Source organism: Asterias rubens, chromosome 10 (genome assembly GCF_902459465.1).
Source record: "Asterias rubens chromosome 10, eAstRub1.3, whole genome shotgun sequence".
Classification (NCBI taxonomy): domain Eukaryota; kingdom Metazoa; phylum Echinodermata; class Asteroidea; order Forcipulatida; family Asteriidae; genus Asterias; species Asterias rubens.
The window spans coordinates 12638119-12660109 of record NC_047071.1 but is presented as its reverse complement, the minus strand read 5'-3'; the positions used below and the strand labels follow the sequence as shown (position 1 = coordinate 12660109).

Below are 21991 nucleotides of genomic sequence, written 5' to 3'. Positions count from 1 at the left end.
CGGTTTTTTTAACGTAGCTTGTGCAATTTTAGTTTACCTTGGTGGATTTTAGGTAAGAATTAAAAAAATATATGAGGTGTAATTTTTTTTAAGGATAATTTTTAAATTTTTTATTTAAAAACATTTCGTATAATTATTTTTCAGGGCAAACAATTTTTATAATTAACTTTATTTTTTATTTAGTGAATTTTTTTTCTTAAGGATGATTTTTTTGGATAGTTTTTTTTTTCTTGTTAATTTAAAAACATTTCGTGTAATTAATTTTAAGGGACAAACATTTCTTTTATTATTAGTGATTTTTTTTAATTTAGTGTCTTTTTTTTTCTAATGCATTTTTTTTTGATAGTTTTCTTTTACTGTTAATTTAAAAACATTTCGTGTATTTATTTTTAAAGGGACAAACATGTTTTTATTATAACCTTTTTTTATATTTAGTGTAATATTTTTTTCGAGTGGATTAATATTTTTTCATATTATTTCAAGTTGTTCATCTTTTCCCTTTATAATCTAAATTAACAATATGCTGTTTTTTATTTTATTATTATTTTGTTCATTTTAAACTTTTTGTGCTCTGTATTTACGATTTACACATAAATTTCGTTTGTTTATTATTGGTATTATTGTTTATCTTTAATTAATTGTAATTGTTCTTTAATTTTCGTTTTTTATGTTAGTTTTAAAAAATATAGTTAGTTTTTATTTTATTTAGCTTTTGGCCCTTTTGGCCGCCCATACTATCGTTCTAAAAAAAAAAAAATTACAAACGTCGCAAATCGAGATTTATTTGGTGGCTGCGTTTGACATCTGGGGACCCAGCCTCATGGAGAGGACCCAGAGGTCAAAGTTTGGACTTCGCGCTGCAGCTGTTGTTGTGCGATGCATCTTCATGCATGGGTGGCTCGATATTGTTTCATACCCTTCACATCATCACACCACACACGCACAGGTCACACACACCCAGCAGCCAGCATACTGAGCAGCAGCGACAGACAGGGAGGCAAGCGGGGTTTTGTCGCATTTTCAATCACGACCAACTAACGAATGTGGGCATTGTTATTGTTTATGTAGCTTATGTATGGAGTCTCCTCAAGTGAAGTTCACACAGGTATGAGGTAACATACTTTCTCATTTGTAATAAGTTTGAACTTTTATTGGAAAAGTTTCCGTATGGCGCCACCACTTTTTCATTCGATATATAGTATAGGAACTTATTTACCTGATTGATATATCCCTTTTTGTAAAAATGAGTGAAAAAGTGGTGGCGCCATACGGAAAGTTATCCCTTTTATTAAAATTATAAAGTTTAACGTTTCGGATATCCTCCTCTTACTTACGAGTTTTCACGCTATTTTATGCCCTTTTCCCTGAATTGGGAAAAAAATAATGATGCCACATATCAACCGATGCCCTAATTATCTTCATTTTTTGGTTAATATGAAGTATGCAAAACATACATTTAAACTTGATGGACATTGAAATGTTCACACTACACACCGATCTTCGATGACTTCAACTGGCCCCCATTTGTTTTGAGTTTTTCCTGTTTTCACGGCAAACGAGAAAGTATAGTTTCCCGGTGAAGCTATACATGGAAGAAACATCTGCAGTGACTACAAGTGTTCTTCGAGACTCTGTGCTTCATTTTTTACAAAATACTTTTTATTAAATAAAAAAAAAAAAGTGTGAATAATTACTGGCTTTCAAATCTGATTTTTATTTATTTTTTTATTTATTTTTTTTCTTAATATTTATAATAAAGCATATAAATAAACAGTGATAATTGAATCAACAAACTGATGTTTAAATTTTAATATTAATAATAATATTGATATGAGGGTTAAAAAATAAAAATCTCCAAATATATTAGAAAATGATATAAGGCACATGGCTTCTTTAAGCCTCTGTATTTTTTTTTCCAGAATGGTCAGCAAAATATTCAGTCACATGATTTGATCATCATGAATTGTGAATGGAAATAGTGTTTGATAAAACTTTTTCGGTGGGCAAATATTTGGATATGGCCTCAACATTATGACATATTTTTGTTCCTTCTAGAACTGCCTAAAATACCAAACTTTTTGCATTTACAAGTGTAAATAACCAGTGGAGCCTTGCGTGTCTCTAAGTTTTGGTCAAGGGAGAGGAGACTCTTTGCTTGGCAAATAAAACCACACAATTTTTATCTAGGGACTGTTTACATTGCGCACAGAGAGGTAAAAGATTTGCCACGATTTAAGGGACACCTCACAAACAGGACCTCCTACGATATGTTTGGTAATTTTCAAAGACCAGTCTTCTCACTTGTGAAAATTTGAACTCAATTGTTGGTGGTCGATATTGCGAGATTATAATGAATGGAAGAAAAAACACCCTTGTCACACCGTGAGTGACCTAGTTGCGATAACCGTGACCAGACCACATGGTCACACGGTGTTGTGTGTTTGATTTCGGTACCTCAAAATCTAAATCTAAAATGTGATCGTAAACTACATACACGTAATCATGGGCATGGAGGAAGGAAATCCTCCATATAATGATGTACTAACTACTACACTATTATACACATATTGACTGGCAATGAGGTAACTAGTGTTCGCCTATTCCCACGAGGGACTTTGGGACCTATTTCCCGAGGCCGAAGAGGGAAATAGGCCCCTCTTCTGGTCACTCACAGGCCCGAGGGGGAATAGACGTACGCTAGTTACCGAATTATGCCAGTCAACATGTGTTTTATAACACAACTCGATCTTAAATTTTAAATAAGAACAGAAAAATGAGTTTTGAAGTTGTTGTTCACGGTTCAAGTCAAGATAGGGCGCTGTTACCGCGGGCACTATTTTCAAAGACTAGTGCCCGCTCTGGTACTATCCCCGTAAAACGCGCGCGCGCGATCACTAGGCTATATTAGTTCATCCCACGTGACCGTGTTTCAGCCAACCAGAATACAGAACAAGCAAGAGGTGTGTTATAATACTTATTAGTTTGGTTTTTAGGTACCAGTAATTTAATGTGGATACTTTACTTTTGTCTGGATATTTTCTGCAAATTGCCATTATTTTATTTCCGCTATGCTTTTTTGTGTTCTATCTCTCGATGCAGTTGTTTATCAACAATGAGTTTGTAAACTCTGTGAGTGGGAAGACATTCCCCACCATCAACCCAACGACGGGAGAGAAAATCTGCGACATCCAAGAAGGGGATAAGGTATGATCTCTTCAGTACGAATATTTTTGTAATGAAGGTAACATTTGTTGCATACTTGCAAACGATTTTTTTGAAACACATTGTACCACGCACGAATATGTTCCACGCAAAAATATACTTATTAGAATAAGGCTACCAGCCAAACTAACACGCCACTAGTTTAAATTTATGAATGGTATCCTGCTAGCCCCACAAACAGGGCCAATCCATGATTGGCCCTGATTTTTCGTTTCACTTAAGTCATTCAGTTGCGATGCTACAAAAAACGATGATAGACTTTTTTTTTTTATACTATAGTTTTGTTATTTGCCTACCAGCGAAATTGTCAGTTGTCCAAGTGGATTAGTTTGTTACATGTCAAGGTTTTGTTGCCACATTTCAAATACAATAAATGTATAATAAATTGCAGTTTTAATCTGTCAATTTACAAGAGGACCAAAGGCATTCTTTTAAAAAAAAATCAAACTCAACTTGGTTCGTTTGTACATGTAATTAGTTTTAAATATAATATTTTTTAATACTTGGAGTGATAAAGAATAAACTTTGGTTCAATTTACGTACTATAAAATGAGAGTTTTTCTTTTTGAACATCTGTAAATATCTGACACTGTCAAAATAGAAAATAAATCGTTTTAAATAATACTAAAGATTTGTCATCATGAAAAACAATCTATAAATTATATGATGATACACTCATTACCTACATAATAACTTTGCTGAGCTTACCAGCACATGCATGTAATAAATTTAAGGAACTAAGGAATGGATTTTGGATTTGGCGATCGGTTTTTCATTTGCAATGATTGAAAAGCATTAGTGAAATCGGCCCCATGTTCACCTGGCAGCACTAACGGTAGGCTTGGAATTACACGGAGGTCATGGGCTCATGGCCTTCGTTGCCCTTGGTCTTGGCCTCGGTGCTATTCAAAAGTTTCCCATTGACTTTGAACTTTTACAATTGCATTGCCTTTGCAAAAATAAAAATAATAATACAAATAACAGTGGCTTCTGATATAGCGCTCAGGTACGTCATGCAGTGACGCTCATGGAGCTTAAATCATTCCTTGAGCCATCTCAGCTCCTTAGGGGGTATACAGCCTGTGCCGCCAAATATGTAGCGCAATCAAGGCTGGGTGGAGAGAAGCAATTTTAGTGAAATGTGTCAGGTCAGGGATTCAAACCCACACTCCGCTGAACAGAATCATCAGAGCTTGAATTCGGTGCTCTTATCCACTCGGCCACACGGCCACAACACCCCAAATACACGTATATATCCTTGCCCTTTCAACATGTTCATAGATGAAATTCCAAGCCTGTACCGATGGTATTTGGTAATAAAAAATCACAACTTGGTATGGATCACCCAACTTTTCTCTCGTAAAGGGTGCAGCCTTGGCTTTGAGAAGTGTAAGTCGTGTGTATCCTCTTGTAAGTTTTCAATAAACACGCCATCTACTATACAAACAGTGAAGTGTAGTGAATACAATGAGAAAAGGTTTATTTGAAACTCTTTCAGTGACTTGTACGTACACAGCCAGGCGTTATACTTTGAGGCCTGATACATTGAGGCAACGAAGCCCGGAGGCTATGAAGGCGAGGCTGTATACCCCTTGTCATTGCCTTGTCGCCCTTGAAATGCTTTGCAGTAGAAATTTACAATAATTTACACCCCCATAGGGTGCCCTTTACCAAAGTGAAAATGCCTTGACAGTGCCCTCGCCCCTTTCAAAAAACGTAACATAAAGGCCTGCATGCATAAGGATCTACTTTATGTATTCCAAATGTGTTAAATATCATACAACAAGTATGATCTATTTTAGGTACTAAAAAAGTGTCATAAATAGTAAACCGTACAACCCATAATACTGTTATCATCAAAGGGCATTATCACTTGAGAAACACTATTGACCTTTTGGATGACCTAGGCAAAACAAATCAGCAAGAAACGTTTTGTTTGGGGAGAAACAAAAATAATACTATTTTTCTAAAATAATACAGAATTTTGAAAACTCAAAAAGCTATGCATTTTAGTTCATCAAAACGCACGACTCAAATAAACATGCACTGAAAAAGTGAAAAAGTGAATATGGGATTGTGTTAGTATGTTTTTTAACAACTTCTACATGTAGATTCAATTACTCCCCCCCCCCCCCCCCCCCCCCCCACCACCAACTACGTAGTTGTATGAACTATGTATTTAATGCCTGGGATTTCATCTTTGAAAGGGGCAGAGTCAATTTTATTTTGCCAAAGGCACTTCAAATCATTTGTGAATGGAGCGGGAACAGGTGGTCCGCATTATGGCCCGGTGAGCCGTAAAGTCAATAAAAAAGTCAGTGAGCTGTAAATAACAACATTTATAGGATTTGAGGCATTGCATGGTGAGGTATCAATAATACATTTGGTTTGCGGTAACACCATGTGTGTATCTACTTGTTACCAGGTAGAGTTTGTTCTTTAGACATGTTAGAGAACTGTCTTGCTATGATTATATTCTACTACAGCGGAGTAGATTTATTGGATTGTTCGGGAGACTTCTTAGTTCTGTCCTGCTTTTTAACTACTACCTGGGACGAAAGGTATCGAAAATTGGCTAGGGCTTTCTCACATTCTCACAAAGGACGTGCTTTCTTTAAGTTACCACTTAAATTCCTCACAGTGTAGTATTCCTCATACTATCGAAACAGATACTACACATGTATGTCTATTGCATATTGTTATGTAAGAGACGGTGAGACACAATACACAAATGCAGAATGGATTATGGCACAATGGAACAATGGAGAACACTATCCTACACAATGCAGAATTTTGAGCTGTTTTGAGAACAATCACTTCCACTTAATATCATAGTGTCTTTATATGTAATGAGTAGGGTAGATGGCCTTAGCTTTCGATCCAAACAGAACCTTCTTCAGAGGCATAAAACAAGTACAAACAAATACATCCATTTATAGAAAAAGAGAGGGGAATTGTAAAGATATTTGTATCAAGTTAAAAATTTAAAATGCAGAAGTTTTACTGTTAAAAACATAAGACCGCCGAACTTGTACAGTCGTAATGTTATTGGCCCATTGCTAAAACCAATGGCCCGGGGCCTGCGTTAAAGTGTTAGATTCAAGCCATGTTGCACCAATAAGGTAGGCACAAAGCTAAATCAACCACTGTTCACTACCACGTTTTCAAGTTAGTACTGGTTGTTTCTGTGAAGCAATAAAAAGTGTTTTACTCAAGGACACAAGATTTGAACCCAAACCTGATGACCTAGTTAACTTTGGATCGCTCAGCCAATGCTATTCAGGCTCGTACAATAGGCCAACGAATTTGTCTGATTTTTCCAAAGTGTAAAACAAATCAGAATTGGACTTAAGTAGAAAGAATCTCATGCCTGTTTCAGACTAACACTAATAACTTTGTTCCCCTGTTTTTACCAATCCTTCAGTTATTCATGCTTACCAATATATTAGAGGCTTGATAAATTCTCGTCTCAGAGAACATACTTTTTGTTTTAGAAACATTGGCCACCATTTTGTCAGATGAGGCAATTTAAGGGAAACAAGTTCCAGGCAATCTCCAAGAAGAAAGGGCATTCGCATTGGAATGTTCATCTATTATTCTTGTGGGTCGTAGGGCATTGTTTAAAAGATTACTCGTGTGCTACCGAAGTGGTCTTGTAACATGCATTGTAGTTGGTTGCCTCCAAGTTGCCTGCAAAAGTTGCCTCGTGTGACAAGGCCATAAGTTTACTTGACAAAAATGTGCCCTTTCGATGTTTCTTTTTAGTAAAATACTTAATTTTTTAATGGATACACACGTATAAGTTTTACAGGAAATGATTTTGTCTGGACAGCAATCTTGCATAGAAAAAAATTTAGACTGCACTTATTTTGTGCTCACTTTTTGCCAATATTAAGTACCTAATTGGGCTTTTTGAGTAGCAATTGATACATTTTGTTGTGCATTCTGCTCTGCTATTACAAGGGCAATCTTTTTCCAAGTTAACTTTTTGTTTTGAATGATATGTTTTATTGATCGGTTGATGGGTGGCATTATGGTCAAAATAAACTGTTCATGTTGTATTGTGAGGGCCGCACTACAACTGTTATTTATTGTAATCTTTGGTCACTCACTATAGGGTGCACTACTCTACTTCATAATTTATTTATTTATATTTTTTCTGGCAGGCCGATGTTGACTTGGCAGTAAAGGCGGCCAGGGCTGCCGTTAAACGAGGTTCACCATGGCGAAGAATGGACGCATGCGACCGAGGATTACTGATGTTTAAACTGGCTGATCTCATTCAGAGAGATGCAGATTACATTGCTGTGAGTTAGTAAATTAACTGCAGGGGTCAAAATTGCCACAACTAACACATTCACCATCAACATTTTCTCACAAAGATCATACACATACTATGTACAATGATCAGTAAATTTATTCAAATGAAAAAAAAACACAACCACTGCGCTTGTTCCATTGTGAGTTTACTGGTCCGACACTGAAATCACAGGTCTCAGGCCTGTTGTTCAGTGTTAATTCCATGCAACTTTCTATCTTCTGATATCCTTTTCCCCCAAATCATAGAATACTAATAAACACTGTACATTGATTACATTGCTTTGAGTAGTAACTTGCATACAATCCAGACATAAAAAGTTATAATTATAACCTTTTTCTTCACAAAGCACTGTCCTAATTTAGTTAAATCAATCATCTCTTTGTTACCCAACAACGCCGGATTAAACAGAGATGCCATACTCGTCATGTGCGATTCCAGGCAAACATGTTCCATATGGGCTTGATTGCAAGTCCAACCTATGAATGTGGCGCTGCCCCCAAGTAAATGTAGCTGCCCACATCACCAGTGACTGAACTTATCACAGTTGCCCTGGCAAGTCCCTATCCCTAAAGGAACTAGACGGTGGCCTTGATTGCTACTCGAGTCTGTGAGTGTGGAGCTGCCCTCCGAACAGCTGCCCACGTCACCAGTGACTGCATTTGTTTTTACAGTTTCACCCTGGTGAGCAGTCCCTGCAGGAGCTAGACAGCCTGGCCATACAATGGCTATGATTGACACCAAATTCATCATTTAATCATAGTTTTATCTCATCTCTACTCAGACATACTTGACGCATTTATAACAATTAATAATATACCCAACATTAGACTGTGATGATATCTGAATGCCTGGCCTCATGCCAAGAATAGTCGACTTTGAAATCCATTGATAAAGCGATAAGCCATCTCGGCAATTTTTCAGGGGTGTCATGGTGGTGAGGGTTTGAATGTTATCGAACCCCACCCCCCCCCCCACCCCCCCCCCCCCCCCACCGTACCTACTGCAATTACCAAGGACAAACAATGACAAACCATGCCCCACACGGCGAGCACCGCAGACAATAACCGTGTGTGATGGGTTACAGAGGTCGATTGTTCACTAGACATGCGAGCTGATATTATGGTTGATGTCGATTTGCAGACTGAGAACCAGTTAGAAACAAATTTACAATACAAAAATATGGTGAAATTTCTCTACCACTGTTCACTTAACCTAACACTTGGTGGCCTAATTTCATAAGCCATTTGAGCAATAACAAAACAGGCTATGCACAGACAAATCTTGCTTAGCAGAAATAGGTAACCGGCCAAGACAACGTTTACATTCTTGCGACTGGTGCCCCACTCATAAAGCTTGTAAGCATAAAAACAGGCAGAAAGAGGTTACCAGCCAAAATACTATTAAACATTCCCTGCAAAACAGTTTAATTAGATAGGAACTGCAAATAATAAACGCCATGGTGGTCATTGTCTTCTATAGTCTCTTGACACTGTGGACAATGGGGCATTGTTCTCCACCATGAAGGGCTGTGCACTGAATGTTGTGGAAGTTCTTCGCTACTTTGGAGGTTGGGCTGACAAGATACACGGCAAGACCATTCCAATAAGTAAGTCCTTGACGTCAGACTTCAATTCAAATTACTTCTTTCTTTTGTCTGTTTTTTTTTTAAGTGTGAGTTACTGTTAAACCAATGAGTGATAAGCACTGTATGCTCTGTGTCCCCAACCCCCCCCCCCCCCCGAGTCCTGTGAAGAAAAAAAAAAACCAAAACGGTCGAGTGAGAATCGAACCCTCGACCCCTCGCCTAGGCCTGTAACGTATGCTTTGTTATTGAAAGGGCAAGGGCACCAAGTCATTTTCTCCTTGTAAAGGGCATCCTAGTGTATGAGGAAATTATTATTTTCTAGTGGACATTTCAAGGGCACCGAGGTAATGACCAGGGGGCCTCTCAGGGAGGCAATCGCTTTCATTGCCACCGTGAATTATCAGGCGTGCCATTCTAGAGCAGATGTCTAACCACTCTAGACCACTGAGTGGGGCCGGTGAAAGCACATCTATTCAAATCCTTTAGATTAGCAGCAGTGACTACACTAGTGCAACCAACATTTTGAGGTACATGATTACTTGAGTAGGCACCGAGTGTACAATGATCAGACAATCGGTGTAAAGGGTACCAACAAAGGGAGGGACCAATTAAAAGCAGTAGACACTATTGGTAATTACTCAAAATAATTATTAGCATAAAACCTTTCTTGGTGACAAGTAATGGGGAGTGGGTTGATGATATAAAACATCGTGCGAAACGGCCGGCTCCCTCTGAAGTGCCATAGTTTTCGAGAAGGAGTAATTTTCCACGAAATTGATTTCGAGACCCCAGATTTAGAACTTGAGGTCTCAAAATCAACCATCTAAACACACACAACTTCGTGTGACATGGGTGTTTTTTTCTTTCATCATCATCTCACAAGTTCGATGACCGATTGAGCACAAATTTTTACAGGTTTGTTATTTTATGCATTGTTAAGATACACCAACTGTGAAGGCTAGTCTTTGACAACTACCAATAGTGTCCACTGTCTTTAAGGACTGAATCCGCAGCAGTGAAGTTATTAACAAGAATTTCCCTTGATCCACTAAGTGAAAGTAGTAGTCCCTGTCGATTTCCTAACCCCCCCCCCCCCCCCCCTCCAGTGGTACCTAATAAGCAAGACAGTTCTTTTCAGAAATAAGCAGACCACTGAATTCCAAAATCTACTCTGCGGAAATAGAATCAATAGAGACAGGTGCTCAAAGAACAAATCTATAATTATACCTATACTATAATTATAAAGTAGATGGCCTACATGTGTTACCCAGGCATGATGTTAGGTCTTTGGAAAAAATACAATTATGTAGATTGTAGGGATCAAAAGGCTTTTCAGGCTATTTTTAAAAAACACCTGATCTTTCCAAGGGCAAACAAATCGGAAATGAGACTGAAGTACAAGTAGGGAGAATATCATGCCTGGTGTTAAAGGAACAAGTTGCCTCGGATCGGTCGAGTTGGTCTTTGAAAGGCATTTTGTAAACCGCTTGTTATAAAATGCATATGATTAGAAAGATATTTAAAAAGTAGAATATAAATGATCCACACAAGTATGACTCGAAATTGCGTGGTTTTCTCTTTACCTCTGGGACATGGTCGGCTGTTTATGGGAGTCAAAATGGTCGAAGGTGTTAGTTCGCAAAGTAAAAGGAAAACCACGTAATTTCAAGGAAAATTACGTAATTTCAAGGAAAATTTGTGTGGATTATTATATTCTACTTTTAAAATATCTTTCTAATCATGCATTTTATAACAAACGGTTACAGAACGCTTTTCAAAGACCAACTCGACCGATCCAAGGCAACTTGTTCCTTTAAGTCGGCAAACTGGAATAACATTAACGTACCACACCATGCAACGCTTCAATCCCATCAACAACAAACAATTCTCCTGATGCAATTGATACATCTGTACGACTTCATAACTGTGACTGTTTTTAGGGCAAGTTTGTTAATTGCACAATTATGCCACTCTGTGTGCAAAGTATAGCGTTGCAATAGAAATGTTTGACAAACGAGGTTGGAAAACTATGGAAAGCCATAGATGCATATCAAAAACAGATAATTTGTAGAAATGTTAAACAAATATTCAAAATCATGTTACACACAAACCATGAGAGATATTTCTGCTCATGAATCTTTACAAAAAATGTTGAATTAGGTCACAATTTTGTTTTAAAGGGTATACATGTATGTACTTTTTCCTAACAAAAAACACAATGTCCACTATCATTTTCTTCAAACCCTGTAAGTTTAATGTAGATCTGTTAAAATGATGTTGTGACTGTTTTACTCATTTCTCAAAAACTACACAACCTTAGTTAGTAATATTTAAAGGGAAGCTTTCCACTATCATTTTCTTCAAACCCTGTAAGTTTAATGTAGATCTGTGGACATTTTGAAAAACTACCCAAATCTCGATTGATTTTATTTACCATTATTTTACTCACAGTAGGCCGACCATGCCAATCGACGCATCTTATCAACAATGATGAAAAAGTTTATATTTAAAGCAGTTACATTAATTAATTTCTGTTTGATAATGTTTTGGGTAATAGAGGGTGACTTCTTTTGCTACACCCGCCATGAGCCAGTTGGCGTTTGTGGAGCAATCATCCCATGGAACTTCCCGAATGAGATGATGGGTTGGAAGCTGGGCCCCGCACTATGCTGTGGGAACACCCTGGTGATCAAACCGGCTGAGCAGACGCCACTCAGCGCTATCTACATGTGCTCACTCATCAAAGAGGTCAGGAGGATTTAAAAACTCATCTTTTATATATTTCTCATTTATTTGTTTCTCATTTAAAGGCACCGTTGGTAATTGCTAATTGTTGGCATAAAAACTTACTTGGTAACCGTATGAGCAATGGAGAGCTGTTGATAAAAGTATAAACCATTGTTAGAAACAGCTCCCTCTGAAGTAATGAAGTTTTTTTGAGAAAGAGGTAATTTCTAACTCAAATATTAAAAGACTTCAGGCCTAAAACCTTTTTTTAGGCATCCACAATCCAAAACAAGGTTGTGTTTTCTGTCAGTATTCTCTTGCAACTTCGATGACCAATTGAGTCAAAATTTTCACAGATTTGGTTAATGTTGGCATACCAAGTGAGTATACTGGTCTTTGACAATTACAGAATGAATCCAGTGCCTTTCAGATGGAACGTTTCACACCTAACTCTAGCAGTATGAAAAGCAGTAATTGTCAAGCAGACACCGGAACATACATGACATAAAGTTCTCACCCAATTATGTTATAACCAATCACAAGTCTGCCTTTGCTTAACCAAAGATCTGATTAACCAATCAAGCGTATGGAAAGCTAATAAGCCAAGGGCCCAATTTCATAGAGCTGCTCAAGCACAAAAAATCACAAAGCACAACAAAATTATGGTTACCAGCCAAAATTACATTTGACATGTACGATTTGTGACTGGTATCCTGCTAATTCATGCTTAGTAGAATGACGCCCTTAGCAACAGTCGTGGTAGCTGCTGATTCTGATACATGAATACTGATCATTTGTTTAGCCCTTTGATTTACCAACCAGATGAGGGGGGGGGGTCACCCCTTCCTCTTTGCTCTTCTGCATCAACACTGTCTGCTAACACATCGAACTTTGACCTCATGCATTTAACAGTTTAAGTGTGAAGTTGTGTATTTGTATCCTTTTATGTGTAGGCCGGTTTCCCCCCTGGCGTTGTGAACTTGATACCTGGCTTTGGACCAACAGCGGGTGCTGCCATTTCAGAGCACATGGATGTGGACCATGTCGCCTTCACAGGCTCAACTGAGGTACTTTATCTTTCGTTATTAGGTAATTCTGGTAATGAACTGAGGTACTTTACATGTATCTTTCGTAATTAGGTAATTCTGGTAATGAACTGAGGTACTTTATCTTTCGTTATTAGGTAATTCTGGTAATGAACTGAGGTACTTTATCTTTCGTTATTATGTAATTCTGGTAATGAACTGAGGTACTTAATCTTTTGTAATTAGGTAATTCTGGTAATGAACTGAGGTACTTTATCTTTTGTTATTAGGTAATTCTGGTAATGAACTGAGGTACTTTATCTTTCGTAATTAGGTAATCCTGGTAATGAACTGAAGGTACTTTATCTTTCTTTATTAGGTAATTCTGGTAATGAACTGAGGTACTTTATCTTTCGTTATTAGGTAATCCTGGTAATGAACTGAAGGTACTTTATCTTTCTTTATTAGGTAATTCTGGTAATGAACTGAGGTACTTTATCTTTCGTAATTAGGTAATTCTGGTAATGAACTGAGGTACTTTATCTTTCGTAATTAGGTAATTCTGGTAATGAACTGAGGTACTTTATCTTTCGTAATTAGGTAATTCTGGTAATGAACTGAACCTTAAAAGGGTTTACAAGGTGCTACGGTGCAATTGGCAACCACAGCCAGGAACACCGGGGCGAACCCCTTCTCTTTTTCGATAAGTGCACTGGGTTCTTTTACATGCATTACATAACACATGGGACCAATGGCTTTACGTCCCTTCCAAAGGACGAAGCAATGGTTAAGTGTCTTGCTTTAAACAAGGACACAAGTGTCATGACTGGGGGATTTGCACCACCACTCTGCTGATCAGAAACACCACAGTTCGGTGCTCTAAACCGCTTGTCCACGACACTTCCATGATTGGGAGCAACTCTACATTAGGTTGACCCATATAAATTTTGGTGTCAGACAAGCGAACTTACAGTGTAAGATAACAGTTACATTGCCTTGGCTCATGTCAAGATCGGCGTATGAAACCAAGACTAGAGTCATTCTGAAACAACTGCAACAGTCGATCTTTTTACTTTGACTTTTGAATTTTCAGGGTCAAATTGGCAAAAAAATTGACTTTGCATAAGTAGGTTTCCGACAAAAAACCATGGATAATACTTCTTGAAAGCTTCAGGTATGATCTTCTTATATATCTCTATTTACAGATTGGAAGGCTTATCCAACAGGCATCTGGGAAAAGTAACCTGAAACGTGTGAGCTTGGAGATGGGTGGCAAGAGTCCTAACATCATCTTTGCTGATGCTGATTGTAAGAAGTTCATGAATACTTTTTGTACGACACAAAACACATACGTCCACATATTTACATTAAACTTACACAGTTTAAAAGTAAAGATGGTCGAAAGCTCCCTTTAAAGCCATTGGACCCTTTCGGTACAGAAAAAAAAAATAAAAGTTCACAGATTTACAAATAACTTACAGGGTTTACAGAAGGTAGTGGTGAAAGACTTCTCTTTAAATATTATTCCATGAAATGCTTTACTTTTTGAGAAAACAGTAAAACAATATAAATTCTCGTTAGCGAGAATTACGGATTTATTTTAAGCACATGTCATGACACGGCGAAAAATGCGCGGATACAAGGGTGGGTTTTCCCGTTATTTTCTCCCGACTCCGATGACCGATTGAGCCTAAATTTTTGCAGGTTTGTTATTTGATATAGAAGTTGTGATACATGAAGTGTGGGCCCTGGACAATACTGTTTACCGAAAGTGTCCAATGGCTTTAAAAGATTACATGCGGAGGTGCTGTTAGTTTATGAGAAATGAGTAAAACAATCCCTTCACAAAAGTACAGCAGTACAGCAGCTCTGTGATTTTCACAAAATAACAAACCTGTGAAAATTTGGTCTTCGAAGTTGAACTATGACCGAAAAAACACCCTTGTTGCACGCACTTGTGTGCTTTCAGATGCTTGATTTCGAGACCTCAAAATCTAATTCTGGGGTCTCAAAATCAAATTCGTGGAAAATTACTTCTTTCTCGAAAACTACATGTAATCTAATTCTGGGGTCTCAAAATCAAGTCCGTGGAAAATTACTTCTTTCTCGAAAACTACATGTACGTTACTTCAGAGGGAGCCGTTTCTCACAATGTTGATACTATGAACAACTCTCCGTTACTCATAACCAAGTAAGGTTTTATGCCAATAATTATTTTTAGTAAATACCAATAGTGTCCACTGCCTTTAAGAGCAAGGCCTGTTTGGTGGTATCTCTTAAAACAAATATATTGTTGTATTATTCGCAGTGGATGCTGCTGTAGAGGAGAGCCACGAGGCAATCTTCTTTAACATGGGGGAGTGCTGTTCAGCCGGGTCTCGTACCTTTGTACAGGAGGAAATCTACGATGAGTTCGTGAAGAGGAGCGTAGAGCGAGCAAAGAGGCGCGTCGTTGGTAACCCGTTCGATTCCAAGACAGAGTCCGGGCCACAGGTTGGACAATTTAAAATTTATTATTTTAATGATTTTTTGTTTTAAAAAAAACTGTTCAATGAAGCATATTGGCTGAATTACTAAACAGTTTAGATCAGTCATGATTGTTCTAAATGCTTTTGGAAACATTCGTTTGTTTTAAACCTATAATTGAGATACTATAAAACGTAAAGGTGGTTCTGTTTTTTAGATATCAGCAAAAATCTGGAGCAGTTATCAGGTTATGCCTACGCAGGAAGAACAATCCGTAATTGGACTACACAATCTGAGGAACTTGTCTGTGATTCTCAAGATGCTTTACTATCCAAAGCTGCAGTACTTCTAATGCATTATTGGCTTGTTCAAAAAAAGCGCTCGCCTCTCACTAAGGTGACCCTGATTCGATACCTGGCCAGGGCTATTATGTGAGTTGAGTTGTGCATTGGTTCTCTGCTGTGCCACTTTCGATCTCTGGCTGTGCTTAGTGGTCATAATTGGTTAATGTGGCTGGCTGCCAAAGACGCCCTTGCATGCATGCTTCTCAAGCACGTTGTCGCCGCGTCCTTCGCATTTCAGCTCTTAGCTGCGAATAAGGATGATTAGCCTCCCAAATTATTATAATTATTATTCTAACTGAATAAAGTTTTATTGCCAATAATTTAAAGAGTGATTACTAAACATCCCGTTTAAACAAACTGATTTTAGATTGACAAGGCCCAACTGGATAAGATTCTGGGGTATGTTGAGATCGGCAAGAAGGAAGGCGCCAAACTAGAGTGTGGTGGAAAAGCCCTCGGTTGTAACGGTTATTTCATGGAGTCCACTGTCTTCTCTAATGTCACCAATGAAATGAGAGTTGCTCAAGAAGAGGTACGACAGGATAAATGTTGTCATATGTTTACCCTTAGGGGCTGTTCACAATTGTCAGCATTTTCACAAGCGTTCATAAACCGTACACTTTTTTAATACGCCATCCCTCCCCCCTAAAAGTTTACAAAGAAAATTGTTCTTCACACTATTCTACATCTATGAGATTCTTGAATGTGAATTAGCATACAAACCCTGTTCATTATGAGCACAGCTGACAAAAGAAAATATATTATAAACACAGTGCACATGTTAAACATATATAATGCCAAAATGTCCAGCGAACCAGATACAGCTTATCAGACTTTTTAAAAGATAACTAAAATTTTGTTATGCATATCACCAAGACTTGGTAAGACCATGTGAGACACAATAAACCAAGCAACCTACAAAAATACAACTACAGTGTCAAGCTTATGAGACATTACACGAGGCCTAGATGGGTGGTCATTTCTTATACTATAAAGCCTGGTTCATACTTCCTGCTAATGCGAAGCGAATGTTGACGTCACAAATTCGCAGCAGTTCAACTCTGCTCAACTCACTTGTGACTATCGCTGTGAAAGGGGGGTTTTGATGTTAAATTACCTCCAATTTGTATCGCATTCGCAGGAAGTATGAACCGGGCTTAAGGTAATTAGCCATTTCATTATCTAGTTACTCATTTTGGTTCTCCTGTTCTCATTTTGTGCTTTAAAGATCTTCGGTCCAGTACAGCTTCTCATTAAGTTCAAGAGTCAGGAGGAAGTTTTGGAAAAGGCCAACAATGTCCAGTATGGTCTAGCAGGGGGTGTGTTCACCAAGGACCTTGACAGAGCTCTGACTGTAGCCAATAGCCTGGACGCAGGAAGTATTATGTAAGTCTAGGTGGTTGTGTAACAGGCAAAGGTTACTTTATAATGAAACTTGGGAAACCTGCCGTCAATTTCACCAAACTCATCCTAACTTGGGTTTAATCTTAGGACTTATGACGAGTTAAAGACACTGGACACCTTTGGTAATTGTCAAAGACAATTGTCTCACTTGCTGTATCTCAACATATGCATAATATAACAAACCTGTGAAAATTTGAGCTCAATCGGTCGTCGAAGTTGCGAGATAATAATGAAAGAAAAAGCACCCTTGTCACACAAAGATGTGTGCGTTCAGATGCTTGATTTCAAGACCTCAAATTCTAAATCTGAGGTCTCAAAATCAAATTCGTGGAAAATTACTTCTTTCTCAAAAACTACTCCACTTCAGAGGGATCCGTTTCTCACAATGTTTTATACTACCAACCTCTCCCCATTACTTGTTACCAAGTAAGGTTTTATGCTAATAAATATTTTGAGTAATTACCAATAGTGTCCACTGCCTTTAAGTTCCCTGTCTGAAGACGTAGGACACATTGAACCCATCGTAAGTTAGAACGGGTTATTCATCCTACATGTACATGTACATGTAACTTGAGATACAGTGTAGGATTAATCCTAGTGTTTTGTGAAATCGGCCGCTGGAACATGTGCACTACACTGTTATAACACACACAGTGTTGTAGCTAGACCAATTTTAGTGGTGGTCTCTAAACCCAACTTAGTCCACCAAGGGCGAGCAGTTCAACAAAATTATTCATGTTTATATATGGTGCCATCATTGCTGATGTGCAATCTAGGGGAAATCTGTGCTGGGCAGCATTGTGTATTTTGCTCACAGTGCTGGGCAAAATTTGTTAGTTCTGGGCAGGCCCAGCCGGCACCGCCCACCATGGCTACAACAGTGAACACACAGGATGTTGATACCCAATATTGCCCAATAGGAGACTTTCCAACGCTAGGTGGCAGCAGACATACCGGGTAAATTTCCATTGTTTACGTAGTTCTGAACATGCGCATAATTCTGAGAACAATGGATTTACCCGGTAAGTCTGCTGCCCTCTATCGTCCCAGAAAGTCTCCCATTGAGCAAGCCCCTTGAGAACAGCCCAGTGAAACAAAAGTGACTTGCTCAAGTCAAACCATAACTTGGGTTGTTTGTCGGAATGTTAGGGTGTTTGATCACCAATCACCAGCGATTTTGTTTTATTGTTAGTTTGCATGTTTATTTATTTGTAATAGCGGTGCTTTCTTTTCGTTTAAGGGTCAATAATTACTCTGGAGGAGGTGCCAATGTTCCTTTTGGAGGCTACAAGATGTCAGGCATTGGCAGAGATCTGTAAGTTATTTTTAGACACCAGGGCCCAAATTTAACTCTGCACAAATTAATTCCTCTTCACTGTTTTTGTTTAAAACAGAGTTGGTTCTTTGACCATGCACCATAAATGACCCCTGAGAATTTAAAATGCTAGCTGCTATGAAAATTTGGATTTTTTTTTTTTTTTGGGGGGGGTGGAAACAATTACTTTCAATAAATGAAAAAATAAAGCTTAAAACTAGTAATGACTGATAATCTTTTTTTTTTACAGGGGTGAAGACGCATTGGTTAGTTACTACGAAGTGAAGACGGTGAGTTGAACTTTAAATAAGTTATGTACATTGTTTGACAGATGAGGCGTAATTTATTTCGAGTGGAAACCAACGGTTCTTTTCAGAACCGCCCCAACTCATTTAGAGATAGTCATTACATGGTGTTACCGCAAACCTTTCCATATCGTATTTCCACCATGCACAGTTTAAAATCATACTTGGTAATTTATTTGTTTCTGTTATTAACAGAAAATGTTGATTTACAGTGAAACATTACTGGCAGACCCACAAAAAAAAGAGAAGGGAAAAGAAGGGACAGAACTATCCAATGTGCACAGTTTCCTTAATGGTCAATTTGTAAAAACAAATTATGACATTTTATGTATCGAATTGGTATGTAATAACTCAAAGAAATTGATAGCAAAAAAACTCACTGCGGTAAAAAAAAAATTGAGAGAGGTAATTTCTCACTCAAATATTATCTGAAAGCACCCAAATGTTTTCTTTATTTATTTTCTTGCAATTTCGATGACCAATTGACCCAAAATTTGCACAGGTTTGCTATTTTATCCATATGTCGAGATACACCCAGTGAGAATACTGGTCTTTGACAGTTACCAAAGGTGCCCAGTGAAACAAAAAGGAGACCAGTTGCAAACGGTACTTAAAATGGTATCGTGGCTGGTAACCTTTAGTTCCCTGGTAAACACATTTATTTTTGGCACTGCTCATTTGGAGCTGCTTCAAAAAGCACAAGTTGCTAGCTAAGCACAAGTTGCTAGCTAAGCACAACAAGTAGCTAAGCGCAACAAAATTTTGCTTACCAGATTAAATACCATTTCGCATGTTTTAACTGCGATTGTATCCTTTTCTTTGTACTCCTCAAATTACTTTTTTTTTTAAATCAGCACAGATCAATTATGTTCTTCTTGTTTTTTCTTCTCATTTGTTTGTTTTTGTTTTGTGCATCAAAGGATAAACAAATTTTCTGATTGGTTTGTTGTTCTATTTGCAGGTCGTTGTGAAAGTGCCAGTGAAGAATTCCTAAACCAAACAAAGGATCAGCTTCAAGATTAGATTTTCATGGCCAGTTCTTTTTAGGTGTTAAAGAATACTAACTTCGACCCTAATCAAAGAAATCCTGCTCATTTGTCTATACATGTATCTAGTGCTTGTGATACCGTTTCCAAAAGCTCCTTGGAATCTACAACCCCAGGGGTTACCAAACTGGGGACATGGCATCAGTTCAACAAACCTTTGAATTTGTTTCCAAGTTTCAGACTTTTTCGTTAGTGATGACTCTCCCCCCCTGTTCTTTAGATAAGAACCTGAAATCAGGGGGAAAAAACTGGAAAAAAATTACATACCTACTAGTAATACATTTCTCTATTAATTATTAAGTAGGAATCAGCTGTCGTTTTGCGGTAGCACCATGTGTAAAACTCGTTTGAGTAGTGGTGGTTCAGAGAAGAACCGGTGTGTTGACAACTCTATTATTTGTATTTTATTGTTATCATTTAAAGGGAAGGTACACGTTTGGTAATTACTCAAAACAAATTAACTTAAAAGCTGACTTGGTAGCGAGCGTTGAAGAGCTGTTGATAATATAAAACATTGTGTGACACCACTCACTCTGAAGTAACGTAGTTTTTGAGAAAGAGGTAATTTCACACTATCTTATCTGAAAGCACACATATTTGTCCAACAAGGGTGTTTTTTCTTTTATCATTTTCTCACAACTTCGATGACCAATTGTGCCCAAATTTTCACAGGCTTGTTATTTTATGGTTATGATGGGATACACCACGTGAGAAGACTGGTCTTTGACAATTACCAAACGTGTACCTTCCCTTAAACGCTTTAATGGAAAAATTTGCTTTGTGAAGGTAAACAGTAAGTACCCTTATTTGTGTATGAACAGTCTTTCGAAGCACAAACAAATAGTGTCATAATGATAAAGTTATGTAACTTTGAAATGAGAAAGTAATTCTTAAAAATTAAAAAGGTTTATTTTTTTTCTAATTTAGTGATAAGAGACACTCCCAAAAAAGGAAGACGAAAGTAGATATTAAAAAAGATTAATCTTAGTTTACTTTGGAATGGGCCACACAGTTGCACCAAAAAATTTAACAGTCAAAAAGATAATAATTTATTATATATCTCCAGACTCTTCAAATTTACTGAAAGAGGCTTACATATTCTGCTGTGTTTGATCAAACTTCTAGGTTTCTACTCAAATGATTTTGGCAAAAACCTCTGAAGATTTAGTTTCCTGTAAATTCAAGGAGTTTTATCAGACCAAGAGTAGATTTCATGGGCTGTTTAAAAATGATGTGTCCGATATTTAATTTCTTTTTTGAATCACGTCCATCAGCTTTTACAAATACATACATATAATATTTTCTACTTGACTTGTGGCAAATGCAAAAGTATTGTTTTTCATATAATTTGAAAATGTAATGAAATAAAATGATACATTAATTGTATTTCTGTGTTTTGTACAGTTCTTGTTATGAACTTATTAGGATTGGCGGGGAATTTTTGAAATAAAGACAATTATTCGGTTTCCTGAGGATCCATGATATAAGCAATTGTTTGCTCCCTTCAAGTTTGTTTGAGTAAACTTTAACATTTTCCAAATTGAATTAAAGGCAGTGGACACTATTGGTAATTACTAAAAAATAATTATTAGCATAAACCTTTCTTGGTGACGAGTAATGGGGAGAGGTTAATGGTATCATGGAGGAAGGAAGAGCAGGAGCTCGAACGAAGGGCCACACTAATTGGCCCAAGTCAAATGACCGTGGAGCTAAAATCTAATTCGACCTTCATTGCTCTACATTCACAATCTATGAAGTCTTTCTGGTCCTCTATCTCAGCTATGTTTTTTTTTTTTCTAACGTCAAAACCCCTCCAATGTACAGTACATTTTAGTCTGCTCAGTGGCTATAAATAGTGGGTGCACATTATGAAGTATGCTTATGATCTGGGCCCAATTTCATAGAGCTGCTAAGCACACAAAAAATTGCTTAAGTGCGACACGAGGGTCAAAATTTAAAAATGTTTTTTTCTCATACATCTTTTGCAAAATTGATAGAGTATATTTTGGAGTTTCTAGAAATGAAAAAAAAAATGATCCAGACCAAATATCTTGAAAGTTACAGCACTCTGAAGTTGATTCTACGTTAAATGGCACCAATCATAGGTAAGAACACAAAATTTATTTATTTTTGTAGTTTTCTCTAATCCAAAGGCACTCAAGTTATTTTGTTTGGTAAAAATAACAACTCTAAGTGTCTATCTTTAGGAAAACAACTTTAATTAATATGAA

General features: G+C 37.4%; 1 protein-coding gene across 1 annotated transcript; it reads left to right on the top strand.

Annotated features, from left to right (window-relative positions):
* Positions 1-829: 829 nt before the first annotated feature.
* LOC117295497 (retinal dehydrogenase 2-like) lies at positions 830-20228 on the top strand. Its single transcript, XM_033778179.1, has 13 exons — positions 830-1105; positions 3100-3204; positions 7389-7529; positions 9023-9149; positions 11686-11876; positions 12809-12922; positions 14086-14188; positions 15189-15373; positions 16058-16222; positions 16919-17076; positions 18335-18409; positions 18660-18699; positions 19676-20228. The coding sequence occupies exons 1-13, from the start codon at positions 1076-1078 to the stop codon at positions 19706-19708; spliced, it is 1467 nt and encodes a 488-aa protein (XP_033634070.1). The 5' UTR covers positions 830-1075; the 3' UTR covers positions 19709-20228.
* The last annotated feature ends 1763 nt before the right edge of the window (positions 20229-21991 follow it).